The sequence below is a fragment of the Ooceraea biroi genome, chromosome 3 (genome assembly GCF_003672135.1).
Source record: "Ooceraea biroi isolate clonal line C1 chromosome 3, Obir_v5.4, whole genome shotgun sequence".
Classification (NCBI taxonomy): Eukaryota; Metazoa; Arthropoda; class Insecta; order Hymenoptera; family Formicidae; genus Ooceraea; species Ooceraea biroi.
The window spans coordinates 4,570,185-4,598,125 of NC_039508.1; the positions used below are offsets into that span (position 1 = coordinate 4,570,185).

The 27,941-nt window shown below is 43.3% G+C and overlaps 3 protein-coding genes across 6 annotated transcripts; 2 read left to right on the top strand and 1 right to left on the bottom strand.

The window, feature by feature from the left end:
* Window positions 1-706: 706 nt before the first annotated feature.
* On the top strand, window positions 707-7,824 carry LOC105278416. Its single transcript, XM_020034426.2, has 16 exons — window positions 707-841; window positions 1,013-1,282; window positions 1,375-1,843; window positions 1,927-2,026; window positions 2,262-2,384; window positions 2,596-2,751; window positions 2,874-2,920; window positions 3,730-3,976; window positions 4,096-4,556; window positions 4,645-4,833; window positions 4,943-5,054; window positions 5,128-5,377; window positions 6,146-6,205; window positions 6,314-6,759; window positions 6,973-7,324; window positions 7,419-7,824. The coding sequence occupies exons 1-16, from the start codon at window positions 811-813 to the stop codon at window positions 7,643-7,645; spliced, it is 3,540 nt and encodes a 1,179-aa protein (XP_019889985.2). The 5' UTR covers window positions 707-810; the 3' UTR covers window positions 7,646-7,824.
* Window positions 3,194-5,823, top strand: LOC105275197 (inactive peptidyl-prolyl cis-trans isomerase FKBP6). Its single transcript, XM_011331914.3, has 6 exons — window positions 3,194-3,659; window positions 3,730-3,976; window positions 4,096-4,556; window positions 4,645-4,833; window positions 4,943-5,054; window positions 5,128-5,823. The coding sequence occupies exons 1-6, from the start codon at window positions 3,616-3,618 to the stop codon at window positions 5,413-5,415; spliced, it is 1,341 nt and encodes a 446-aa protein (XP_011330216.2). The 5' UTR covers window positions 3,194-3,615; the 3' UTR covers window positions 5,416-5,823.
* Window positions 7,662-27,868, bottom strand: LOC105278343 (serine/threonine-protein phosphatase 6 regulatory ankyrin repeat subunit A). 4 transcript variants are annotated; one of them, XM_020030871.2, is made up of 15 exons: window positions 26,837-27,859; window positions 26,483-26,584; window positions 25,054-25,155; window positions 24,652-24,768; window positions 23,691-23,891; window positions 22,027-22,410; window positions 21,438-21,758; window positions 20,057-21,284; window positions 19,736-19,911; window positions 19,117-19,545; window positions 17,360-18,386; window positions 8,949-9,076; window positions 8,702-8,850; window positions 8,412-8,583; window positions 7,662-8,232 (listed from the first exon to the last, which is right to left on the bottom strand). In XM_020030871.2, the coding sequence occupies exons 1-15, from the start codon at window positions 27,164-27,166 to the stop codon at window positions 8,017-8,019; spliced, it is 5,082 nt and encodes a 1,693-aa protein (XP_019886430.2). In that variant the 5' UTR covers window positions 27,167-27,859; the 3' UTR covers window positions 7,662-8,016. The 4 variants fall into 4 exon arrangements, with proteins under 4 accessions (XP_019886430.2, XP_026824520.1, XP_019886415.1 ...); XM_026968719.1 differs by lacking the exons at window positions 7,662-8,232; window positions 8,412-8,583; window positions 8,702-8,850; window positions 8,949-9,076 and adding exons at window positions 10,603-11,221; window positions 11,348-11,615; window positions 16,521-16,631 and having other exon boundaries at window positions 26,837-27,868; XM_026968718.1 differs by lacking the exons at window positions 7,662-8,232; window positions 8,412-8,583; window positions 8,702-8,850; window positions 8,949-9,076 and adding exons at window positions 13,071-13,839; window positions 14,206-14,473; window positions 16,521-16,631 and having other exon boundaries at window positions 26,837-27,868.
* Between the last annotated feature and the right edge of the window lie 73 nt (window positions 27,869-27,941).

Consider the following 27,941-nt stretch of genomic DNA (forward strand, 5'->3'; position numbering starts at 1 on the left):
TGTATTAATCATTGTTGAAAGACAATCAAATTGATTTATTATAGTATCTCGAGAAATCTAATTGCGAAAAATGCGAAAAGTGAAAACTTGCTAATGAATTATGACTTGACTTGATATTTTCACCAACAACTTACATTTTTTAATATACGTGGCTGGCATTATCATTTTTTAAGCAACACATACTGCACCATTTCAAATAATGCTATTCAATTAAATTATCACTTCTCTTGTGCACTATTTAAAGAATACAATCATTTTTGTTTCTCCGTAACATGTTAATCGATATATTTTTTAAATTTTGTTAATTCTCACACTTGTACATTTCGTAACGGTTTTTCGGTTTTTCACGTTGCTACAGACATCACCCAATGTGTCGCTCGTACGAACTTGCGGCGTCGCCACGTCGACGTAATTTTTTTGCGTTATCAAAGTTTAGTGAAAAATGTTAGTCAAGTCTCAAAAAATGATAAAACAGAGCGAGCCCAACGAGAGAAGAAATAATGAATTTATAATGAACGCGGGAAAGACTGAAGAATGACGCATCCGTTCAGATATTCATAGATTATTAAGTGGTGTAGGGCCGTGCAAATTCGATTCTTCAAACTAGAAACTATTAAAGTTCGATGCGTACGTGTAAAAAAGACACGGCAGACGTTGGTGACTGAAATGTTTATGAGTGTCCATATTTTGCACATTAGCACATGAGTTTCGGAACTTTTGCCGTGGGCATGCGTAACTGCTACGTCCCTAGAGAAGCAAGAGAGAATGCTGGATTCATAAAAAAACATCAGTCTCCCTTCAGCCTCGGACATGGGCAGTTCTGAAGAAGTGGCGTACACAGGTGTCTACCTTCATCGTTACCAGTTAGATAAGTTGGATTTCGTATATTGCATGACTTGGCAAGGAGATAGAGAATACAAGTTCTTATTTTATTTGAGTCGCGATGTCGCTGATATATTTATTTTCTCATCCTTGTTGATTCAATTGAAGTAACAGCATGATAATGACGTAGACTTGGAATGGGCGATCGGAATAAATCGAATCTCCCTGAAGATCATTGGGCTCTGGCCAGACGACAAGTTGAATCGCTGGCAAAGGTTCCTGGCGGATCTACGCGCCTTCACTATCTTCATCACGATGATCCTAGCGTCGATATTACCCGGGATATTTGCGCTGGTGAGAGTTTGGGGCGACATGATGGCGATGACGGATAACTTGCAAATCGGGCTGCCCTTTTCGGTAACCGCCATGAAGTTCGTCATCATGTGGATCCGTAAAAAAGGTAATTTGATAATGGACTGTTTCGGCTTAGTTTATCAATGTTCATCTTCGAAGCATCAAGTTGGTCCATAAATTTATAATCCTTCTGCGAAGAGCTCATGCCTCTCATAAATATGATCGTGGAGGATTGGATTAAGGTGAAAACGGAGCAAGAACGAGAAATCATGATAAAGCAAGCGAAGACTGCCAGGATGATCGTCATGTTCGGTGGTATCATGATGACCTTGGCGTCTATCATTCTCATCATTCCTCCATGCTTCGGGTACTCGATGAGGTACCTGACGAACCTGACGGATTCAGGGAAGCCGTTGCTCTTACAAACGTATTATCTGCGAGATATGACGGAGAGCCCGTACTTCGAGATCGCGTTCATCGCTCAAGCCACATCGATTATCGTGGCCGCGATTTCCTATACGGGCATTGATAATTTTCTGAGTGTAGTGATATTCCACATATGCGCTCAACTGGACATCCTCAAAGGGCGACTGCTCAATTTGAACACCTTCAAAGACTTCAATTCCGGGTTATCCTTCAATATCCAGGATCACCTGCGTCTCATTAGGTTGTATTAGATTCTTTCTAAGATTTATGCTTGTAGATAAATGTTTTATCTGTGCAATAATGCGAAATCTTGTATCCCTGCAGGTCTATAGACGCCATCGACAACACATTCAACTTGATGCTCCTGACATTGTTAGTGTATTTTGCTATACTATTTTGCCTCCAAGGATTTTTGATAGTTAGCGTAAGTTGCCGAAAGAGTGGAGAATTATCCTTAATATTGTAATCAGATAGTATAAGTTATTCACCTCCGCAATCTTTTGCTGCAATGGAAGCAAAGTATGATTTCGATCGTGATGCTGTCCGTAACTTTTCCGTGAAAATATTTGTACTTTTTCAAAGAAAGGACTAAAGTGTTAAGATAAATTTTGGAAGCGCCGAGGGATCGCACAGAAAGTTATCCGTGCATGTGTGTCTAGATCGTTGATGGGGTGGGAGGTGATGTTTCCCTTATGCGAATATGTTGGCTCGTCTCGATTCTCATTAACACATTCGCTCATATGTGCCTATACTGCGTGGTTGGAGAGATCCTAATAGCCAAAGTGAGTATTTAGCATCAAAAAAACGGTCTTAATAAACGAGAAAAAATAAGTCATCGACAATTGCAAGGTGCACATTTTAATTAATAATTGCCAAATCAAGAGAGTTTGGATGATTGATGATACTCTCCTGATGATATTTTTGCTACGAATCTTGCATCGCAATTTCATGGGATGAATGGACAAATTTTATAACGCGATGACATTTGTGCAGGCTGAAGGGGTATATTATGCGACGTACGAGTACGCTTGGTACTCGCTAAAACCTAATCAAGCCAAAGACCTGATGCTGATAATGATACGCGCTGAGAAACCTTTGTACATTACCGCGGGCAGAATATTTCCTATGACATTATCCATGTTCTGTAGCGTAAGACGCCCGTAATTTATCTACTGTTCGCACAAACACGGAGAACTTTTTATCAATTGTTCTACTTTACGGATCTACGATTTCTGTCTCTTTTTATATACATACGTATATTCTGCTTTCAGTTAATAAAGACGTCAGCTGGTTACATATCTGTATTGCTTGCTAACCGGTAATTCTTGACATCGATCCAAGATTTGGAAAAAATATAATGCAATAAAAAAGCAAATTGTTTATATGAACAATGTGTAATCTTATTTTTATAATTAACGATTTGACGTTTTACGTTATTTACGTAAACGATTTATGGAGTACGATCTTTCTTTTAAACAGTAAAGGCGCGTAGCAAGCTTTTTAGGAATTAAATGAAAGCCTTTCAGTCAGTATAAGTCAGAGCGAGCGAATTTTGAACGCCTGTTGAATGGCAACCCGTTCATCGAGGAAGACCAGCGTCTGCAAAATAGCAACCATCTTTTCGCTTATTCCTCTATCGGGTTGTCATTCTACAGGCACCGCCGCCGACTTGCAGGTTCTCCTTGTTTAGTTCCTAAAGTGTCTGCTACGAGTCTCCATTGCTTTCGATCAGACGGAGCAAGTATTATGTTTCTAACCTTAAAGCCGATCACAGACACTTTCCTTGAGGACAGAGTGCCAAAAAGTCAGAGCGAAGTCTATTGGCTAATGGCACATTAAACAAGATAAAAAAAACAGACACTTTCCATAAGACGTAACAGTAAGGTTTCCACCAATCGCGTTGCTCGATTCGGTTACGGACGGCCTCCAGTATTATTATATCTCAGTGTTTGAAGCGTTACAGTTAAAACGCGAGCGTGACCGCTCTCAGGCCAGACCGAATCCATTTTTGAAATGGCAAAATTTGTGGACGCCAAACTACCTGGATTCAAGATTGAGTACTTAGAATTCATGATCAATTTATGATTGTCTGCGAGACTGTGGTATTTATGTCAATTATCGTTCCAGTGATTTGATCAATAAGGATGGAATTACTTTTGATATCGGAGAACAGTATTGCGAAGAGAACGATGAGGAGTTTGCATACACTCCACTGATGCAATACAGTAACGAAGAGATGTTAGATATGCTAAATATGAATGATTTTGATGACCCTGAAGAACTTAATGATGATAACGAGAAAGGTTTATCCCTCTACAGTATCAGCTTTGCGAAGCTAAAGACAAAGATGACTAATTTGACTCCAGATGGAAAGGTGAATGTCAGATATCTTCTCTTGCTTATCCCTTTCCTGTGGCACAGGATTGTTGATGTATCAACAAATGCAAATTTCGTTATTTATTTTTATTATTTATTTTTTAATGTTTTTATCAGGTTATGAAATACATTAAGCAAAAGGGTACCGGAAAAGGTGTACCTGACAATGCCCAAGTCACTGTCCATTACATTGGGTATTTCGAATACAGAGATGAACCTTTCGATTCGAGTTACTCCAGTGGGAAGCCGAGGGTGTTGCGTTTGAACGAGGCGAATATCATACCTGGGTTACACATGAGTATATGCAGTATGCAGAAGCATGAGATAGCGGTATTTTTGATACATCCCGATCTGGCTTACAAGACTTTTGGCTGTCCACCGCGTATCCCACCCAACGAGGAAGTCGTGTTCATTGTCCACTTGATCGACTACCTCGACAATGGTCTCGCCAATATGTATGAGACTCTCAGCTTAGAGGAGAAAGCGAAGTTCGAGTGCGTGGTGGAATCCGTGAAACACATGCTCGTCAGCGCCAAGGATAATTTCGCAAAGTTTAACGTCAAAGCGGCCATCCGAGAGTAAGTAATGAATGTCGTAGAGGTGATTAACGGACACACGAGGATACGCAATCAGCAAACCGCATCTGAATGACATATTCTTCTGCAGCTATAAAAAAGCCATTGATCGTTTGGAAACTGTAGAATTGAAGAATGATAAAGAGGAGGTAGAGATGAATCAATTTCTCTCGAGGGCCTATACTAATCTAGGCATTTGCTACAACAAGTTGGACATGCCGCGTAGCGCTTGTATGTCCTGCATACGAGTCCCGATACCAACGGCTAAAACCCATTATAAGTAGGTGAAGTAGTCGGCTGACGCGATAATTTGTAACGGCAAATAATCGCTGACAACTATTTTGGTCTCTGAGTAAGTTGAATTAAAATTACAATGAAACGTGTTCCAGTTATGCGAAAGCTTTGCTGAATCTCGCGGAATACGATGAAGCGATGAAGGAACTGCAGAAAGGTCACAAGTTGGATCCGTCTAACGATGCTATTAGAAAACTAATTCAGCAAGTGAGTTATAAAGCGAGCTTGTAGAGAAAAGCTTATGTTTCTTCTCGTAATGGTAGCGGTATTTTTCTTACAGACGAATACGAAGCAGCGGCAATATCTGGAGATCGAGAAGCGCTTATGGAAGAATTGCTTTAAATCCAAGGAGGAGCAGATGAAAGTCAGTGAATTCCGCAAGGCTGTGCGTGATTTATGTCAAACTATTATCAACAATACTGATATAATGAGACAGCCTCTGCCTGAGGGATTCACGGAGGAGGAGCATCAAATTATACGTGAAGAGGCTGCTATATTAGGGCTGGATGTTCTCACGCATTCAAGATATGGCAAGAATACGGTTTATCTGCAAAAGAGCAAAGCATGAGAAGGAATTTGTAATTCCGTTGCAATCACCTATACGACGTGGATAATATGCTATAATGTTGCGTGTAATGTTCCGATAGTTGTGCTATTACGTTATGAAAGTTATTCTTATATCGCTGATATCTCTGGAGGCTCATACACTATATTTCGAAATGTTTTTTTTAAGTATATTATTAATTTTTATTTTAATCTCAAAAGAAAAGTGTAAGTATATTCTGGTAATTATCTAAGAGAGAGAAAACTCATTTAGACTTGATCTAAATGTGTTTTCAAGAGAAGTATGATACTTGATACAGAATGTGAGTGATATGTGCCATAAAAATAACTATAACTAGCGAATAAAATAGCTGTAATAATGACTCTTTATATTTTTCTATTGTCTAAATAAAGCGCAAATCTTACAGAATAACACGATTGACTGTATCTAATCGATCCTGAAAAAAAATCCTTCTAAGTCTCTTCTAATTCCAAAGAAGAATTTAATACCATCGATCAAATAAAACAATCAAATCCAATGCGATCGATCAAATAAATCGATCTAAATAAAACACTTTCGATATACTTAATACACCTGTACTGAAGTCTGAATAAACAAGTACCGGAAGTTCGTGAAGCGATCTTATTATTTCGCTCTTGTTTGGCATTGGCAATAAGATCTAACGAATCCAGTTATATAAAAACCTTTTCGTTTATGTAACATTGAGCTATATAAATCACTGTCGAACAACAAGAAATTTCAAAAGACATTACAATGCCTCTCCTTACAACGCTCCTCGTGTTTTTCTTGCTAGGTAATATCGTTCCTTTAACTGGATTCAATAACAATCTAATGATTCGAAGCTGCAGATACTGATAAGAACATTACTTGCTTTTATTATTATCTTTCATTGTACTTCCAGATGTGCCTTTTAATAAGGCTGATTTTCCGAGCCGACGACTGTCGAGGAACCATCCGAACTTTCAAGACTTCCATCCTCAGGAGAGTCTTCTGGAGATCTTTCTGAATCCAACTTCGATTACTCCAAATGATCATGTGATGCTCAACAATATCTTAGATCCAGATTTTCGAGCAGATACTATGAACTACGAGCTTTTTACGAGGGATAATAAGGAGCAAGGTGTTACCTTAAGCGTAGGCGATGCTGCTCATTTGAGGGATTCCCCGTTCAATGCTGCGTGGCCGGTCAAGATCCTTATTCATGGGTGGACAGACAACGGTGATACTTTCTGGGTGCACGACATTCGACGGAATTATCTCAGCGTTGGTGATTACAATGTAATTTGTGTGAATTGGTTCGGCGGTTCAAGCAGAGAATACTTGACGTCCGTCAGACTTACCCGTCAGGTGAGCAAAAGTCTCGCGCGTTCTACAAAAGTGAATCATATTAACGCAAAGAATGATTTCAGTTCGTATGACACTTGTGAATTAAAATAAAATTAAATAAACTTCATTTCGCGAAGCGGATTTCTTTCTCTAATTAAATTCATTTCGATTCAGTGATTTTTTTAAAGAATGCCAATGTATTTTACAAGACACCATTCAAGCTCTTATTTGCAGGTAGGAGAGTACGTGGCTGGATTTTTAGAATTCCTCAGTTCGGAGACTCAAGTCTCCCTCGAGGATGTCCACGTTTTGGGGCACAGCCTAGGTGCTCACGTAGCCGGATACGTGGGTAATTACGTATCAAAGAAGCTGGGTCGCATCACCGGACTCGATCCGGCTGGACCAGCGTACGAGATGCCCTATCTCAAAGACACGGAAGATCGGTTGGACTCCACAGACGCGAATTTCGTCGATGTAATTCACACGTGTGCCGGTAGCCTGGGCTTCCTCCGACCCATCGGCCACGTGGATTTTTATCCGAACGGAGGAACGTTCACGCAACCTGGGTGCCCGATATTCTCATCCCGTACGATATCCGCGATCATTCGCTGTTATTTGCATTTAAGACTTGTAACGCGATGTGCGACAAGATTTTTTCTTCGTTCTTCTTTTATTTCCAGAATACTGCAGTCACGGCAGATCACATCAATTTTTCGCCGAGTCTATCGTGCGTCCTGACGGCTTCGTCGCTGTGCAATGTGGCAGCTGGATGGATTTCCAGCTGGGTAAATGCAGCAACAATACCGGCACCGCTAATATGGGTGAATTTATTAGCACCGACGCTCGTGGAACCTTTTATTTGGAGACCAATGCGCAGCCACCGTTCGGAAAAGGCGAGGCACAATGAGAAAAACGCCTGCACATAATTTATGCACGTATTTATTGATTGCACTTATATATAATATGTATATTCTGTTATAATTGGCAATACGCGGCAGGAGAACGTACAAAACGGTAGAAAGATTATTTTACTTATATATATAATACTTATACGTGTTGTACAACATATAAAATGGGAACTATGATAAAAAACGATGATTACATGACAGTAACCGAAAACTGCAATGATCGAACACGTCGCGCCGATCTTGTCGATGAAGGCTGCGTTGTTCATCATCAATGCTGGCGGAATTATACTGTCTCTCTTGCTCGCTATATTGAATTCATGAAAATAGTGTGGGCACTGTCAGTAGCTGGCGGTGAATGACGAAATGCAGCCTAAGTCATTTCAGCAATCGTTGCTTCCCCGTTTGACGGTTTCTCGATTTCATCCCCGAATTGCATGCGATACTTTCGGCGAATCGCGTCCCAATTGACGACGTTATATATCCGCGGAACATTATTCATGGAAGATTGACTGTTTGCCGGACTCGACTGAAGTAACGAAAAATTGATGCTGCCCCTTGTCCGCGGTAATGGACGTATTCTGTTATTCTGAAAGAGAGATGAATCGTTCATCTGCAGTGATTTAAGCATAAAATAACGTATGCATAAGTGAGCGATGACGCAACAATGCATCGAATACTTTAACAGGCATGAAATAATAATAATAATTCAATACGTTTTTGAGCCATTTTACATTTACGTAATTATTTAATAGTTATAATACATACGGTGGAAAGTGAATATGCCGGAGCATCGTTTTGATGCATATTGGGCTCCATGTACCCGCGCAATCTGCCGATTTTCTGTTTTGCAATCCGTTTTCTCATGCAACTCTTCTTGAGAAACGTCCACAAAGGTATCGAGGTAACGAGATTCAACGGCGAAGCGGCGGTTTTTGTTCTTTAAAAAGGAATAAAATTATACGTAGCGGAAAAGAGATTCACCAATCTGTTTAACGTTCGCAGCAGAATTTCTTTACGATCACAATTACACATGTGTACGATCGGAATTTACTTACTTTTGCATCTTGCGGATCAACTTGCTGAGACCGTACTTCCATTCGATATCGCTCTGTGATTGAATGTTGTGATACGTGTCGCTCATCATGGCAATTAACAAATTAATCAGCACTATGACACTGACGAGCATGTACAAAGAGAATGATACCTATCGACGTTGGAACAATTTTTCATTAAAATTTGTATTACAGAGTTATACAGATTTATACAGGTTTATACGGACCACCAGAAATATTTTATTCTTACCTTAAACAGAAAAATGGTCCACTTTGGCTGCAACTTCTGACGCAACGAGATTGTAAAGGCGTCGGCGTCTTTTTGCCCGAAAATTGCGAAGAAAAGCTTTTCCCCGATATCGAGCGCGTTAACTCCCACTGTGCAAACAAAGAGAAGGGCCGATAAATCAAATGACTGTCATCAATGAATCAATCTCAATTGCTGCACGCAACTGTATGCTATTGGAAAACGTAGCGCCTGAATTCGGCTTGTCCCACGCTATAATACAGTGGTGTAGTAGTGAATCTACTAAGGTGCTTCTATAATAATTAATAATTGTTGCTTCATACGTCGCAATTGCGGCTACAAATTTCAAAATATACCACTGCGTCTAATACGGAGTCGATCCATGTTATCTATTTGTTGTCATATTCTGGTTACAAGCAGGAAGAGACATACAAGATATTTACAGTCTTCTTAATTTATCGTAACTGTAAAATTTCATGCTGACGGCTACAATAGTCGACTACAATGAGTTCCTTCAGCACTACGTTACTTCTGTTCAGTCAAAATTGGCGATCAATCAGAAGAAAAAGTCAACGAGCTTTGTAAAACCTAAAACATGCGATGGGATGAATAGCGCGCATTGATTTGGATGTGTGAACATTGAGTAATAGATTACAAAGTTGTTCATATTGATATTCATATGACACAAAATCGGTGAAGAATTCCTGAACGCATTCAAATAGAGGATAATTGCGATAAATGCGGCTTGCATCGTGTGAGAACGAATCGTTTCGATTCGCCGTGTGCGAAAAATAGCAAAATGAAACAATTTTAGAAATTCATTTTATAACATGATTAATTCTTAATTTACGAAATTGGATAATAAACAATCCAAAATTAAAACAACTGTTTGATAAAGATTTAAAAAATATAAAAATTTTTATTTCACAATTGATCTCTGAATATTTTCGTACGATCGCGATCGAGCAGAAAGAAATAAAAAAGAAGAATGGAAGAAAAATTCTGAAAGTGCCGAAATCGAATCTGGAATTTTAAAGATTCAACTTTACGGAAAACTATGGAAAATGAATTTTTCCGTATTGATTCTGAGTGAACTATTTTTTTACAGAGCATACACTGATGGTGCGTGCCGATCGAACTTTACAACATGCGAATGAACGAGAAGTGGGTCCTGTAGGCACGTACAATCGCTCATTCCGGCTGAACGTATCAACGTATATACACATGCTACACATTGAGATCTGCGTGTGTGTATAATGATGTGAGCTTCGAAGGCGAGGTTCCATGATATCGCGGCTTTGCAGCCCTGCGTGGATATAATACGTCCTACATACGCATCGGGCGCGCCGGCATTGCACCAAAAACGTGAGCAACATGACGCAGGCATGATGATTGGTGCGTGCATCATCGCGAGTAATCAGTCGCTACGCGATTGCGCTCTATACTTGTATATAACGTACATAGATTAATAAAACATTCCAGGTGGGAAAGAGAAATTCGTAATTAATAATGTTGATGACTAACCGTCAACCGTGACGTGGAACGATCCCTATGCACACGGGTATGCCCCCGGGTAGCCGTCTAAAACGTGGTATAGGTAATCGATTAGACTATGGATCACAAGGAGCAGGTCGGCTAGCTAATAACTGTACAAGGCCGAAACGAGCTAAGCGTTTATTTCAGGAATACTGACAGGGTCCATGGCGATATACGTATATGTACAAACAAGCCGCATCATTTGCATCATCATGCGGCGAATCCGCGCAGACGAGGACCAGCTTTGCTGCGAGAGCACGGAATATTGTCGAGGGTGTCTTTGTTGTCCCTTCCTCGTTCACCCAAGTAGTCTCGACTTGGCGGCGTTTGACGGCGCCTCCAGAGCCGCCAGCGGATTCGTCTCCGTCGATTCCTTGTTCTCCTCGACCGGCTTGTCGACCGGCTGTTCGCAGTACAAGTCTCTGTACTTGCGCCTGACGACGTCCCAGTCGACGACGTTGTCAATCCTGACGGCGTTGCTGAAGGATAGCTGACTCCCGAGGGGACTCAAGTGGACGATCGGTAGGTTCACGCTGTCTTTGTGAGCGACCTGCGTCTTCTTTATTTTCGACAGCCACTTGGCACCCATTCTCGAGCGGGGAGACAGTCGGCTGCCGCCCATCAGGTGCATCAGGGAGGGCCGTTGTTGCTTCTTCTTAAATAGGCGCTTCTTGCAGAGTTTGCACAAGTACGCGATCCACGTGCTCAGGAGATTAAGCGGGGATGGTGCTGTGGTAGTCCTGTTGCGTATCGAGATCGATTAAGGGTTTCACGCAACGAAATCCTGCATCGGCCTTCGTGCTGTCTCTGGTATACTTTGTGCTCTCAGTTCTCTCCTCCATTCCCTAGATATCGCGTTTCCTTACCTGTGCATGTTTCGAACGAGCTTGCTCAAGCCGTACTTCCACTCGATGTCCGACTGAGCCTGAATCCGCTGGTAGGTATCGCTCATCATGGCGATCAGGAGATTAATGAGCACCACCACCGACACCAACATGTAAATGCCGAAGGCGAGCTTGAAGAAGACGGTCGTCCACTCGGGTTGCATTTTCTCTACCTTGAACTGTTCATGAGTCGTCTGACCGAAGATGGCGAAGAACAACAACTCGATCGCGAGTATAGGATTCATCCTGACTGTAAATACGTATTAATGCGTCTCGTAAAGGGTATTTTTCATATGCGCGAAGGGCATTCTTTATGCTTTATGCAAGATTCTCTGCGACTGCTCAGATGTACATGCTAAATGTTGCTACTACAAAACGTCGCAAAAAAGGATCGGTTTCAAGCCATACAAGGTATGCTGCAACCCGCGCGTACTCCTCGGTTCTGTCGTAGAAAAAGGTCCAAGCGCCTAAAAAAACGGACTTTCGCCTAAAGGCATCTTTCTCTAGTTTTAAGCGCATGAGACATAGAAAAGACTAGGAGATAGTGGTGTATGTCGCGTGCATTGGTCCCAAACATTGCAAGTATGTCAAAAATGCCTGAGAAATCGGAGTCCCGCGACATTCCATTAGAAATTGCTATCGGAGATGTTTCATTATACTCGTGCGTGTTAGTTAATTAGTTGAAGTTGGCGATTGAGACATAAGTTTGATAGAGACGTTAAAAAAACATTTCGAAGCAAATTGACGCACTTAATAGCGAGCGGATACTGTCGAAATATTACTGTCTAAACAGTTATCTCAAGTATTATCTTTAAGATAACTTATTGAGCAATTTAATTCTTTTCACAAACATGTTTTTCAAAACATACACTGATCCTCCTTTAACTCCTCAGAAATTAGCGCACATCAAAATCTTTACTACATTATATCTCATCCATTCATTCTCGATAATCTTTGACCCGTTCTGACTTCAGTACAGAATGTATATTGTCATTATTGCGTATGTCTTTATGATATGTTTCATAAATAGATCATAAATAGATACTTTATCAGTCTACACTGGTTTTGTGGTATCGTGAGATATTACGAGGAAAAAATGAACGTAAAGCATGAAAAATGTAAATATAAGTTTTAATCAAACATACAAGTCATGTTTTGATGATGTTTGCCGATCAATTGCGTACGTCAATAGTGCAGAAAAATGTTTTTATTTCTCGAAATGCGATTAAAGCGCGTGCGGCTTGTTTGTAATTATATTAAATATTATTCAAAGCTTATCAGGATTGGAGAATAATGCATTGAAAAGTTTCTTTCGAAAATATTTTTTAATTCTTTCCAGAGAAATCACGGATCAAGCAGAGTCTCATCTAACTTCAATTAACGTTCAACGATAACGATATTCTACGCAACGAGAAACAATTTCGTTGCAACGAATTTTGTCGATGATTAAATTCTGCATCTTACGAACGGCGTGTGGTCGCGAATGGATGATCCAACATTCAGTGAAGCATCGAGCGATGCAGATGCGAGGGATTGATGGCAATTCGGCATTCGCAGGCGTCTGGTCGTGCCACGTGACGAAGAGATGATGATGTGATCGGCGGCATTGGTATCCGTATAAACTCATGTATCTCACAAACAACACCAACAATTATGCGTTCCTACGGGATTCACGAATCCACGTCGAGAGTTTACTTACTCAGATGCTTAAATGCTCGGTCGGTCGCCGTTGCGAGGATCGCGCAAGGATCCCCATACTGATGGTCTCGCTCGATCGTTGGGATCGTTGTGTCTGCGGTAGCGATTTGCGAGAAACCATTCTCCGGCAATTTTGCGCACTGTTAACGCAATTTTGCGCACCATTAAGAGCCCCGTTCAAGTAACACAGGACATGATCGTGCGACACTCGATAAAAATTCAGCCGCTCGTTTGCTCGCGCTCTGAGTGTGCTGCTTTTCGCACAGACTCGCATTCGACGAGGGTGGGTAGGTAGATGACGATATTTTTACATGGGCGGATTCGGGACCGTCGCCGGTAACGTCGTCGAGACATTGGAAGCTGTCGGACTGGTCTCATCTTCGTTCTCGTTCTGATCGCCCTTCTCCTCCTTCTCCTCCGTCTCGTCCTTCTCGGGCTCGTTGCCGGTCAGGGCGAGATATTTCTTCCTGATCGAGTCCCAGTCCACTACGTTCTCGATTCTGGTTGCGCTGTTGAAGGACAGCTGACTGCCCAGAGGGCTAAGATGCACCACCGACAGGGTGACGCTTTGCTTTGGGCGGACTTGGCCCTTCTTAACTTTCGCCAACCACTTCGCGCCCATCTTCGACCTGGGCGACAAACGGCCGGTGCGTTGCAGCCCCATCATGTGCACCAACGAGGGTCGTTTGCGCTTAGCGGCGCGCTGCTTGCACAACTTGATGAAGTACACGGACCAGGTGGTGAGCAAGTTTAGTGGGGACGGAGCTGTGGTAGTTCTGCAACACGCAAGCCGCGTTCCCAATACGGAATGCCCCATTAACCCCGAATGCATAGCTACTTGAGGGATCACGTAAAACGGTAAAAGCGAACGACCCTGAACGTACGTCTCGTATGAAGGGCGCGATGGCGAGCCGCGATGGAGAACGCGAGATGGCGAACGCGATGAAGAATGCGGGACATTAATTTCATCTGATAACGTCTGTGTTTCGGTCGAACGTGAAAAAAGATAATGGGACTCGCTACTTCAGCACGTTTTGGTCCCAGCTATAATAAGCATCGTCGCGAGGATGCTTATCGTGCGTTATTCCGAGGTAGCGCGAACGCGAAGGGGGTAATCGGATTTTAAAAGGTCGTAGGCTTACCTGTGCATGTTACGGATCAGTTTACTGAGCCCGTATTTCCACTCAATGTCCGATTGCGCCTGTATCCGTTGATAAGTGTCGCTCATCATGGCGATCAGCAGATTAATCAACACCACTACCGAGACCAACATGTACACGCCGAAGGTCAACTTGAAGAGGACCGAAGTCCACTGCGGCTGATTGTTCTCGACCTTCAGCTCGCCGTGGGTGGTCTGGCCGAAGACAGCGAAGAACAGATACTCGAAGGCGAGTATCGGATTCATCTTTACTGGAATTACGAGGCACAACACACACACACACACAACGTTTCTTAATAGTTCTAAAGGCTGATCATTCTGCATTTTTTTTATATTAACGTTCTCTTAATTCTTTAGCTCATTGCTTCGTGCCATTACAGGCTGGCTACTACTGGTGAGTACTCGCTATTGTATATGAATGCGCACGTGAGCGTTCCATAACGTACATAACACGAACGATCGAGCGAGCGAGCGAACGAACGAGCAAAACAGGGGAACGGAACATGCTCATGCATCTTTTATATAGATTCTGGCCATGCTTCGGGCAGCAGCTGCGGACTAATGCCGGATGCGTGCCATGACCTTCTCATTTGCAGGCTGCAATCATCGTTGAGTACGTACTGCCATTCATATTTTCACCACGTTGCTCTAATTTCCTCCTTGCCCTCGCGACTTATGCGTTCGGACAATTGCTTCGCGTAACTCTTTCTTTCTCCATTTCTTTCTCTTTCTCTCTCCATTCCTCTGTCTATCCCTCTTTCGATTTTTCCTTCGTCGTTAAAAAAATACTCGTTCATCGTTAACGCTGAAACTCTACAGGTCTGAACCTGCGCGTTTCAGGACGCCAGCCGATGAGTCCAACGACGTATCTCTTGTCGATGAAAGTCGCGCTCCAATGCGCTCTTTCTCGAGGCAGCATCCGTCCAACAATCGTTGGGTACAATCGTGCGTTCCGTGCGTTAGATGATAGGGAGGGCGCGGGGTGGGACGGTTTTTGAGACATACCGCACATACGTTTGCAGTGGATAAAAAGAGATGCGGCATGCAAATGATGTCGGACATACGCGCCCTCCCTTGCTTGTCTGGCTTGCACCACCCCCGAAAAGGCAGACGCATTACATCGCGCAAATACATGCAAGGGACACGCAGACGCGGGGGTGTTGAGAGATCGGGAGGTGATGGGAGAAAGGGAGAGATCCGTTTCTCTTTCACTCGAGATCGCGTCCCGTGGAAAGGACACGGTGAGAGGGAAGGTAGACGTGGATATGATTCTTCGTGGGATGCGAGGCGATCCGCAAAGATCGATCACGAGCCACACACAAAACGATCGTGCGGTTGATGCACATCATGAACTGAAACAGCATACCGGCGTACTCACTAGCAATGAAACGATTCTAACAAGTCACAGAGACATAGTATAGATAGTAACAGATAGTAACATATGTACGTAGGTACAGAGAGAGACATACACGTACATACACATATATGCGCGTTCACGTATGATAATACATATAGACATGTACGTACAGCGAGACAGGGGGATGCACACGGGCAGAGGCTGTGAAGAGACACGAGCACAGATGCTCCGGCGAGACAATATGCTAATCGGTAGCTAAATTAATTAAGTAGACAGAACGCCGTCTGAACTTTCAGGCCTACTCGCGACATTCACTCGATACGCTGCGATGCGGATGCGTTGCTCTGATTTAGGCAGAAAGGACTAAAGCTTCTGGCGATCTTGCATGAAGATCAATCGAATCATTTTATTCAAGACGACTTATTTAATGTTCAAATAATTTTCTCTTTTGGCGTTCAATAATTTTTTCCTGTTTCATATATTGACGCTGAAAAACAACATTGCCACATGGTAGCGCATGCTGAAATCATGACCGCCTCTGCGACTCGTTCAATAAAACAAAAGAAATAAAAAGGTACGCAAGAGATCGTAAAAAATGCGAATATTTAAGTGTAAATAATTAAGAGATGCGATTGTTGCCACGTTGTTTAAACAAGCTAACAGTCTCTCAAATTTTCATTATCGCTTCCAAATCACAGCCTACGATATGAATGAACAAACGATTTCCCGACGTGCCTTGTTCTTTCTATTCTTTTTCCTGCTTTTTTTCTCATCATATCAGGCAGCAGACAAATACACACTGGCCAAATGCACGATGCAGACGAAACGACCGAGATGGATCATCGTGTCCTGCATTCAGTTTCGCGTGCGCCATTATTCTTTAATTCATTTTCCGCTCGGTTGCTTCTGATTAACCGTTTTCAATCAGCAAAACTTACTACTCTCTCTGCTGCTATCGTCACAACACTCATTTTTTTTCTTGTAGCGGCCGTAGCGACGAGGAGGCGCCGTTGGTGGCGTCTCTATCCATTCCGTAACATTGGCCAACAAATCTATCATTGCAAGTTATTCGATTATGATCCTGTATCGCTCCGCATGTCTCGGATGATCGCGTGATCGGCATGAAGCGTAATTTCTTATTTGGAAATTTCGCGAGAAGTGCTAATCGAGGGATCTGTGCGCAAACTGACTATAACGTATCAACAATTCTCTTTGGAAAGGCAGTGAGTTAGTGAAGAATTCAATTTAGTAGGAGCAGGATACATGTGTGCAAATTACGTCAGTCTCCTGTAAATTAACGTAGACTAGATATTCTGGAGCCAATATTTCGATGAATTAAATTCTTGACATCGAGCGTGAAGTCAAGATCTGAATTCATCGAAACTCTATCAGTCTCAACGTTCCTGGACTAACACAGGAGGATAAAATACGCGATTGTCGATTTGCATAAGAGGTACATAAATGGAACTCCAGTCGTTACTTCGGTACCCACGCGAATTAATACCTGCGTGGGCAGAAGCATTGTCTACATTCTGTTAATAGGATTAAAACCGCGCCGAAGCAAATCTAAGATCTAACCCTACATAGTAGGTATCTACATGTCGTATCTACGGTATCTACAGTATGTGCGCGTATATAATATATATATATATATATATCCTACGGGGCTGTAAAAGAATTAATTAATTGCACCACCAGCTCTGGATTGGCGTCTGGCTAAGAAAAGAAATTAATCGGGGAAAATATGAGGAAAATGCGAGTAATGTACTTTCGAACTTACCGTCGGAGAACGTATTCTTCTTCTTTCTGTCTTCCAGACGCGCTTCTTGCAACGATTGGTTCCTGAACGCCTGATTCAGCGCGACGAAGTGCATGGAGAAGCCGAAGACGAAGATGGCGAGCACCGCGAGGAACCTCGCGAGGTCCTTCATGAGATTACCGATGATGATCGCCCAAGGTCCGAACAGGTGATGGAACGACAGGAAGTCCAGTATCTGCACGCAAGCTAAAAGGAAACTCAGAGCGAACAGCTGGTTCCTCAGGTAGAGCAGAGTCGGCCAGTATGGTCTCGCAATGATCACGAATCCCATCAGGTGGAACCCCACGCCGAATATGCCGAAGAGCAATACCGCCAGCTTGATCCAACCCAAGCCACTCTTGTCACTGGGATTCGTCAGCTCGAACAGCAACAGTCCCGACAGCATCACCAGCAGAAACCACTCGTACCAGTACGGTATCAGGTTGGCCCGCACTACCGGATAGATGGGTGTGATACCGACCAACAACAGGAAGAGCATCAGGTAGATGTGTGACGTGAGATATGACATGAACTTGATGATGGGTACGTTGTTGTACTTGTGCCCGAGCGGCAGGGCGAACGCCACCCAGACGGGCGGGCACAGGACGAAGGTGATGAACAGCAGGCCCGTCCTGAAGGTGTTCCAATTCAGGCTCCCGTGCCACAGTTCCTGGAGGTAGCGCTGCACCACGGTGTGTGCGATTACCTCTTTCTGCTCATTCTCGATCAGCACGTCCAGGAACTCGACGTTCCTGCGGTCCATCGACGTCAGGATCCTGCCAGCCGAGTCGGCGCCCGCCGCCAGGGCCAGCAATTCCGTGGCCATGGCCTCGCACTGTTTCCCAGCCGCGATCAAGTCCTTAGCGCGCTCCTTCTCCTTCTCGGAGAGCTTCATGTAGATGTTGGATAACTTCGCTGCCGTGTCGACCGGAGCGGGTGACACGAGAACGAATTCTTCTATCGGTTTGTTGTTGTGACTTTTGCTGCAGACCATCATGTTGTAGACAAACTGCGAAAACAATGGGTTGAATAAAAAAATTGAAGAATGTATAGAGAAAATTTCCATACTACATTTTGGACGATTATCGATAATTAAGGGACAGAAATGATCAGATTTTTCTAAGTTTCTAAATGAGATTATTTCCAATTTTAATTTGTGAATTTTTAGTCCATCTCGTAATAGAATTTGCAGACAATTTGTTCTATTTATCATGAATATAGAAAAGTTCGCCATTTACATATGTAACGAGATTTTCGATTAGACACGATACAGGTTGCACCTTAACTCATTGCCACAAAGACTATTTACAACTAATTGTATTACAGCAAAGTTTTCTACAATGCCGCTGCGGAATTTTATGCGACAGTGATATCAATCTTGTTTCGAAATTATTCAAGTTAAATTACCAATAAATTTACGTCCACAAAACTGGCGTAACTGCACCTCGCGTGCGTGTCTAACATTAAAGCGCAAATTTATTAGTTCGGTTTACACGATTTCGACTGACGAAATGATTAAACTTTCTAATGCCGTGCACCTCTGCACTCACGAAACGCTACTACAGCATTGGCAAATTTCCGAAATGTCCGCTTCTTTCCCCTCCTTAAAAGCGTCTCTCACAACATCATTTCTACGCGATGAAGATAAGAATATAAAAATAGTATTATCATTAGAGTATTATCATTTTATTGAATATTATTACCTAACGATTCGTTTTATACTCGATGGGATACCTTACCCTTCTATCATCCATCAGAGCATACGTATCGTGCTCTTTTTCCATAAGATACTTGAGTACGTCGTTATGACCCTCGGACGCGGCAAACCAGATCGGCGCACAGCCGAGATTTGTTTCAGTTTTCGGTGATGCACCGCTCTCAACAAGCAGCTTCACCACGTCCAGGTAACCAGCGCGAGCAGCGCAATGCAGCGCCGTCCAGCCGTTCTTGTCGGTGGCGTTTATTTCCGCTCCCTGGCCAAGAAGCACCTCCACCATTTGATAGTGACCGTGGGTCGCCGCGATGTGCAGTCCTGTTTTGCCGTAGCGATCCGAGCTATGTAGCAACTCAGCCGATCTGCTCAGCAACAGGCCCACGACGGTGATGTGACCGCCGAAGCAGGCCAGGTGCAAGGGGTTCCACCCGTTCTCCGTCGTCGCTGCGTCTACCTTTGGTCAGAATGTCCTCGTTTTAATTCGAATGTACAACGCGATGTTGCTTTAAATTCGCTATTTTTTTTAAAGAGATTGTGAGAAAATAAATGTAATTTTCTTCGATTTTAGGATAAGATAAATTTAGGATAGGATAAATGATCTCGAGATTGTAGGAAAGTAAGATGGATTGTTGTTGAACCGGTACCTGAACTCCCGCAGAATTCAGCAGGAGTCGCACGACGTTCTCGTTTCCGGAATAGGCAGCTAGATGAAGTGGTGTCATGCCAGACTCAGCTCCTAATTCCTCTACTAGAGATCCTCCAGTTGGTGGGTCCGATTTCACGGTTCCAGGTATATAAGCTAGCAGTTCTCTAACCGTATCTAGAAGCAATCAAATCAAACATGAATGTTAATTTTGCACTTATATTTATACATAATAGTAGCTTTTTTTATTAATAATTAATTATTATTTTATTAATAGATGTAATGTTATTTATTATTATTATTAAATAGCATGTATGCTTACCAGCTTGGCCAAAGTAAGCAGCAACGTGAAGTGCAGTGACGCCGAGCTTCTTGCTGGATATCCTAAGAGATTGCGACGATCTCATCACTTCGAGTACCTGGATATGGCCGTGCTGAGCTGCCAGATGAACCGCGGTGAAACCTGCACGATTTTCATCAGTACAGGATGCTCCAGCCCTAACCAATGCCTTTACCACCTCGGCATGTCCACCTTCTGCCGCCAGCTGCAAGGGTGTCGCCTCCGTCAGCTTATTCCTAGCAGTTATCACGCCTTGCCTGTCGAACTTCATTAGTTCTTCGATCACTCGGACGCTGCCCTGCATCGCGGCGATGTGGGCGCAGGTGTTGCCGTCCTTGGTGCACGCCATCACGAGAGTGGCCTGCCGCTGCAGGAAGAGTTGCACCACTTCGGCGAAATTGTTCATAGCCGCGGCGTGGATCGGCTTCTGCCCTTGATCGTCCGTTGCATCTATATTGGCACCGAGTTCGAGCAAAAGCTTGCAGACCTCCAACTGGCCCGCCCCCGCCGCCAGGTGAAGGGGCGTCTGCTTCCTCAGGGTGAGCACGTCTATCGCGGCGCCGTGGTCCTGTACGAGGAACCGCACCAGATGCGTGTAGCCGTTCATAGCGGCCAAGTGCAGAGCGGTCCTTCCCACACGCGACTTGGAATTTATGAAGGCCTTGTTCGCCAGCAACGCGTCGCAAACTTGGAGGTAACCGTGCTCGGCGGCCAGATGAAGAGCGGATCTACCCTCGAGATCGAACACGTCTACCCTGCCGTGATTCGCGAGGAGGTTGTTCACTAGTTCCATGTGGCCACAATGAGAGGCGATCAGTAGTGGTGTCCAGCCTATGACGTTTTGTCTATTCAACGCCTTTTGCACTTCCGTGGCTATCATGCGACTGATCATTTCTGATAGGACCTCGTTGTTGCCCGCGTGAGCACAATGGTGAAATACCGATTCCTGGGCCTGCTTAGTTTGCAGTGAGACGTCCGCACCACTATCGAGAAGGGCGCGAACGATAGCACGATCGTCGCCGGGAATCTTAACTTCCGAGGGCTCGATGAGAGCGGCGTAATGCAGAGCGCTGGCACCATCATTGGTCACACTATTCACATAGGCCGTTGCCACCTCCGGACCTTTCGTCTCCTTTACGAACTCGATCAAGTGCCGGACCACATCTGCGCAACAACCTCGGCAGGCTAGATGTAGGGGTGTCTCTCCATTCTATGGGGCAAATAAAACAAATCTCCGTTATACGAAGATTTTCGAAAGTTTTCGACTGTTTTTAGAGAACAAAAAGAACAGAATATAAAAGAGAAACACAGTTTAACGATTCATGAAAGTTTCATTATGTTCACAATCATTCCCTTTCATTACCTTTGACTTGAACATTGGATCGCCGCCATCATCGAGGAGCAGGAGTAGAGTCGCCAGATTTCCGTGGCTGGCTGCAACGTGCACGGGCGTTTGGCCGTCGTCGGTTGTTAAATTGGGACCTGCCCCGGATTTCAGTAACATCAGAGCGCATCTGTCACCGTCGATCACCCTGGCGGCAATGTGGAGCGGAGTTTCCCGAAGTTTTCCACCCCTCACGTGCACCTCAGCGCCGTATCCTAAAAGTGTTTCCACGACAGCTGGTTTGGCACTTTCCACGGCAATATGGAGTGCCGTATAATTATCGTTAGTCACCGCGTCCACCTGTTCAATAAAAGGCAAAAATATTTGAAACTGTCCTCTTTACAATGTAGAGCTATCTAAATCAAGAAAAAATATTTGTGCGATCTCAAACAGCGAGAAAATGAAAACAGTTTTGAACTCTAAGTGAACATTTTTCAAGTGTCATAAAAGTTCTCGCAGAGGAACGATTAATATGACGTTTGTGAAAAAATTGTCTGACTAAAAAATTATTTATTGCGAAGTCGATACTTTTTCGTGATTTTTCACATCGTTATGCTAAATAACTTACTTTTTCTCCTCGTTGCAGCAAAGTGCTGATAATGCCCACATGACCGTACTTCGCGGCCGTGTGAATGGACCTGGCACCACGTTTGTTTGGCATATGCAGATACACTCCCTTCTTGAAGAGCATGGTGGCGCATTCCGAGTGTCCGTTTAGTGATGCAATGTGCATTAGAGTGGAGCCGTCTTTCGTCCTCTCGAAGATGCTCGCTTTGAATTTATCAGCTAGCAGCTCAATTATGGAAGCGTGACCATTTTCCGCGGCCAGATGCATAGGCGTTCGATCCTGATGGTCGGTGATCGAGGCGGACGCTCTGACGCCATAGAAATATTTCACCAAAGTCTCGTCACCCTCGGCGCTCGCGATGTGCAGCGCGGTTTGCCCATCGCCCTGAAATAATTGCCCCTCGTATGTCAGCATGCTGATATGTATAATATTTTTCCGATATCAACTATACAAAGTGTGCGAAAGAATATTATAGAGAATATTATATACACGTTTCATGGAAAAGCAATTTGTGTACTTTTATTTTTTTCGTTATTTCGGTATTTCAATTTTTGTGTCGCGGTAATACGATGATAAAAGAAATTTTTGTTTGTCTTTGTAGTCGATTAAATTGCTAACCGATTAATCGCTCTATTTAAATTTTATCGTTAGACAATTCAATTTACTTTAATTTTATTTAACCGACAATATCATTTAATACCTTATTTATGCCGATATAGAAAAATGCAATTCGTATGGAGCTAATGCTAGTAGTTTCTCTGGATACATGTTTTCGTTGACTGAGAACAACGTTGTTCTCAGTAATAAGGTATTAAATGATATTGTCGGTTAAATAAAATTAAAGTAAATTGAATTGTCTAACGATAAAATTTAAATAGAGCGATTAATCGGTTAGCAATTTAATCGACTACAAAGACAAACAAAAATTTCTTTTATCATCGTATTACCGCGACACAAAAATTGAAATACCAAAATAACGAAAAAAAAAAAGTACACAAATTGTTTTTCCATGAAACGTGTATATAATATTCTCTATAATATTCTCTCGCACACTTTGTATAGTTGATATCGGAAAAACGCACATGGTATAAGCTGGTCGCAATGCGACAACTATCCTCATCTATTACGCATGCACGTGCCTTCATACGTTTCGCAGTTAATTTCTTCTGACGTAATTAAGACTCGTATGGGTACATTGTTGCGCGACGGTAAGAAATGTACGAAAGACCATAAAGTTTATTTTGCAAAGTGAATGCAGCTAACTTTGGATGAACTTTGAGACTGTCGCGAAGTTTACGACCATTTTGTTCTCAATTGTTGCCCATTTAGGAACATAAACTCGTTATTCTACAGCGATACTTTGCACAGCAATTTATAAGGTCACTTTCAAACCGTCTATAATCGATCCCGTTCCGAGCTTTATGCACAATTCGCTCGCGCGTTAAAGCGCAAGCTTAAAATAGAATTTGGTAATCTGAGCTAAATGAAACTTGGCATTTGGTATTTCGTGTTTCAGTTGTGACATAAAGTTCCAATTGATAAAATCATGGAAGAAACAATGTATGTTATTTGCTTACAGTTCGATAATAATTGGACGGTATCATCTGTTTATTACCGACGTAATTTTATTGCATTTCGGATCGTTATGCTGAAATTTAACGTACATTTTGCATATCGACAACCGCGCCATAGTCCACCAGGATCCGCACCATGTCGATGTCTCTTCTTCTGGCGGCCAGATGCAGAGCGGAATCACCTGCTGGCGTGGTGGCCCGAAGCTGATCCGGCGCTTGCTGCGCCAAAAGTTCTCGGCACATCGATTGATTGCCTGCCTCCACCGCTAGCAAAAGTGGTATCTTTCCTTTCTGCGATGAGAAAGGAAATTTAAAAAAATTACAAATGATAAAACAATTCTTTTTTGTGAAAAGAAAGATACGCATGCTATAGCCATACCAGGCGTACATAGAGCAACTAAAAATTTAATTTTTCATTTATTGTAACGAACAATGAAAATTTTGTGTCGTTTATCGAGGCCAACCACCTAGAAATATTTGTATTAGAGAGACAAATATTCCTCACGAAAGAATTTTCAACGGATACTATCGTGACGGACGACACGACGATTGTCTGCATGTTTGTCTGGAATATCTATATAAATGCATCGTCTCGATATATCTAGAATTTTGTCTATTTTGTTTTGTACAAGCGGCGAGGATCACCGTGACTGCCTCGCGTTCGTCGACTCTTCTCGATCGGTGGCGTCGCGCTACCACGACAAAGGGGCAGAGAGAAAGAGAGACAGGGATGCAAATTGCAGAAGAGTTATGGCACCGTTCGGTACCAGGTAGCGATCTCTCGGTGTACGGCACCTGTCACGCGAGAAACTCGGACGTGAAATGGGAGCATTGCGCCGTAGATATTGCAGAAAAATCTTTATCTTCGTCTAATTTGAAGTTTTGGGGCCAACGCGGGGCCAACTGCGATGCCACGCGATTGATTTCGAATCCGCGCCGCGAAAATTCAACCCCCGACGCAGTTTCTCGACACTCCAAAATCTCCTGGCGTATTCGCCTGATAGTCCGCTCTTTTGCGCAAGATTGCGAAATAATTTGGCCTGATACTTACGCCGTCGACCTTCAATCTGATATCCCGACCTGCGGCGCCCAGCAGAGCTCGTAAAATCGACGTCGCGGTGCCTGTTTGTCGTGATGCCACCAAATGAACCGCCGTCTGCTGTCTTGGCTGTAATAACAATAACAGATGCACATGTAAATACATTCTAAAGAATTACATAATAGATATTTAAGCAGAATATTTTTTAAATAAATTTCAACTCGACAGAAAAATATTAAATGAATAGCAGAATCAAAATCTTTCATGTTCAATTACTTTGAAGTACATCTTTTCGATGGAATATATTAAAAGTATCTCAGCATATAATTTTAAAATATAATATGTAACTTATTATGTAAAATTAATACGATGTATTCCATTTTCAAAATTACAAGAATAGATATCTATTCTTACCCCTCCTGTGGTATACGGATCAACACCCCTTTTGGACAGTAACAACTTAACGACATCCTCCCTCGAGTACATAGCAGCAATGTGGAGAGCATTGTAATTGTCCTGCAGGAAACACGTCGATAAAATGTCTCATATATTTTAAAAACATCGCCTCGAATTCTGTATAAAAGCCTCATACATAAGCTAAGCGAACTACATATCGATTAACTGCCAAGCTATACAACCCTTTTTTAAATTTTGAATTGTATTGAATTTTATTGAACGCTTATCATAAATCAAATCCGAAAGTATATTTATAAGTAACAGTTTTCAACGATTACATATTATTATAATTTCTTTAACGTGCAATAAGATAGCACGTTATTGCGAAATTAGGGTCACTCGGTTGAATCATTCCAATTAACATACGAGAATATGTAATAGGGGGCGATAGCACCGTGAGGTTTTCCCTGCCGCACCCCCGAAACTCGCATCGATCCCTTCATCGAAATGCGATGTTTCAGGTTTCCAATCACAGTGTATCAGCATGCTATATGAAAATTATGCCAGAATCATTGTGGGGGAGCAGTTGATAGGTAGGAGCGCCCTGGCAAATCGATAGCGAGTGTGTACCGTCTTGCACGTGTATGCAACGTGATGCTTTAATGACTTGCTTGTTTAATAACGCGCTCATGTTACCAAATGGTATATTTACCGAATGACATTTGAGCTCTTAAAATAAAATGTTGACTGTGCAATAATATATTGTTAGCGGAGTTAGGTGCGTGTCAAGATCTCTCTACGTAAACTTCGCACTGCTTTCTTATGAGCAAACAACGTTTGAGATCAATACGTTTCATAATGCTCGCGGTAAAATCTCCAATGACTTTCAATAATTATTGTTGCAGTGTGCTACGATAATCACTACCCTGCTCATAGTAGCATCAAGCGCAAAAAGCCTTCGCGAGTAAGATCCCCGACAACATTAATGATCTAATCTACTCCAAGAAAGGGACCGCTTTTTCGTCGTTGGCCGACCCACTTGTGCCCTTTTGCACGAGCACCTTGCTCGGTCAGTAAGCATATGCCTCTTGACCTTGGCCCTCCTTCACGCAATCGTTCTCCCTACTTGTTCTGAGCGACTTAGCACAGATTGCGGCCTGATCATTAGCTGTACATGTTTCGTGGCACGCGTCACCTTCGCGGGTGCTGTTACGTGCCGGTGCCACGTAATCCCAACACGGAAACTTATCGCGACGGCAATGAATCAAGGAACCAATGACTCAAGTCGGTTTCCGTTTACGCGGAATATTTCGCGGGAGTTTCCAGAAATTCGCGCGTCCCTTACGTATTTTTCTTTACGCTTCGAATTCTACTGGAGACTAACAAGTTTCTCCGAACACTATCGATCGAGCAAGCTTGTCTTAATTCATTATCGTGGACTACTTGCGTTGTTTCTGGCTCCTACATCGGCCCCCAGCTCGATCATCCGGTCGAGTAGCGCGCTGCGGTTGTCCTTCACCGCGTACATCAGCGGCGTCATCCCCGTCGTCTGTAAATAAAAAATCCTTGTCCAGAAATACATGAAATACATCGCAAATGAAGACGTTGCCTATCCTGTTTATCCCAAAATGCAATTCCCACGAAAATTTATTGATAGATTATTTAAAAGACTCGTCTTGTTCATAGAAATATTATGTTCTCTTGTGTTTACTTTGCAATAATCCACAATAATTGCAATAATTCTAATAATTTAAAGACCTTAGTCTCTCTTTCGATTTCCAAGATCCTGAGGGAAACTAACCGTGTCCACGACGCCGGCGAGCGGGACGATGAAGTTATCATCCCCCGCGCTCTGCACCGTCTTCTCCAAGGACTTGAGCAGCTGGTCCACGGGGGCCCATTCGCCTTTTGCTGCCAGGCCCAAGAGTCTGTGGGCCCCTTCTCTGGCGGTCGCACCAGCGGAGTTGGGCTTGCTTCCGGGCTGCGGTGGTTCTCCTGCAGTCGGACCGCCATTGCTTCCTGTCGAGGCAGAACCACCATCGTCCTTACCGCCCGACGGGCTGTCTTCTTTACTGGAGGGGTTCTTCTTGTCGTCCTTGCCTCCCGGTGGTTTCTTGCTGTTACTGCTCATGTTATCCCGTACGATCCCGCCGTGTGAGACACAAGCATGGTTCGCTCGAGTGACTTACTCTCGGTTGAACTGCACACCGTCGATGATATGTGGAGCGGGCTAATGGCACACTGCTATTTGCAGATTGCACTTGGCAGATGCGAGAATAACGTTCACCTTTGTCACATTAATTGGATTGAGGGATTCTGCTTGAAGGAGGCAGTTTATAGTTCAACGGTGATGGGAAGAACGATTCCGAACAGGATCAATAGAATCAATGCTCCAAACGTATCACTTGGAGTTTATTTTTAGGAGTAACTGGTGTACTCTGATAGCGTCGTTTTAATACAATAAACGAAAAATTCAAGTAAAACAGGATTCTTGTAGCTGAACACTGATTAATGGTTCTATTACTCAAGCTACGTAAAGCGAGAATGTTAACGCCTCGAGGGGGGTGCGAACGGCACGGCAATCCTGGCGATTCTGAAGATGGTACATAATCGGGAAAGAGGAAGGGTTGCTTTTCTTCGAGCCTCGGCAGCTCGCTCGCAGGATCGACCAATCGCCGACTCGTTCTCATGGTTCGTTAGGGTAACGTTGCACCAACACACCCTCGTTCGTGATTTGCATGGATTTGCTTCTCGCACATACAGCCTGGTCTCGTGGTAGGCCGTGCTGGTGGCCGTAGCTTGGTAGCGAAATGGTAAGGAAATCAAGTGGAAGTGGTGGCTCAGGTGGAGGAAGGGCGAGACTACGGAGGGAGCTGTTATGGCTGCCGTCGACACGCGACTTCCGG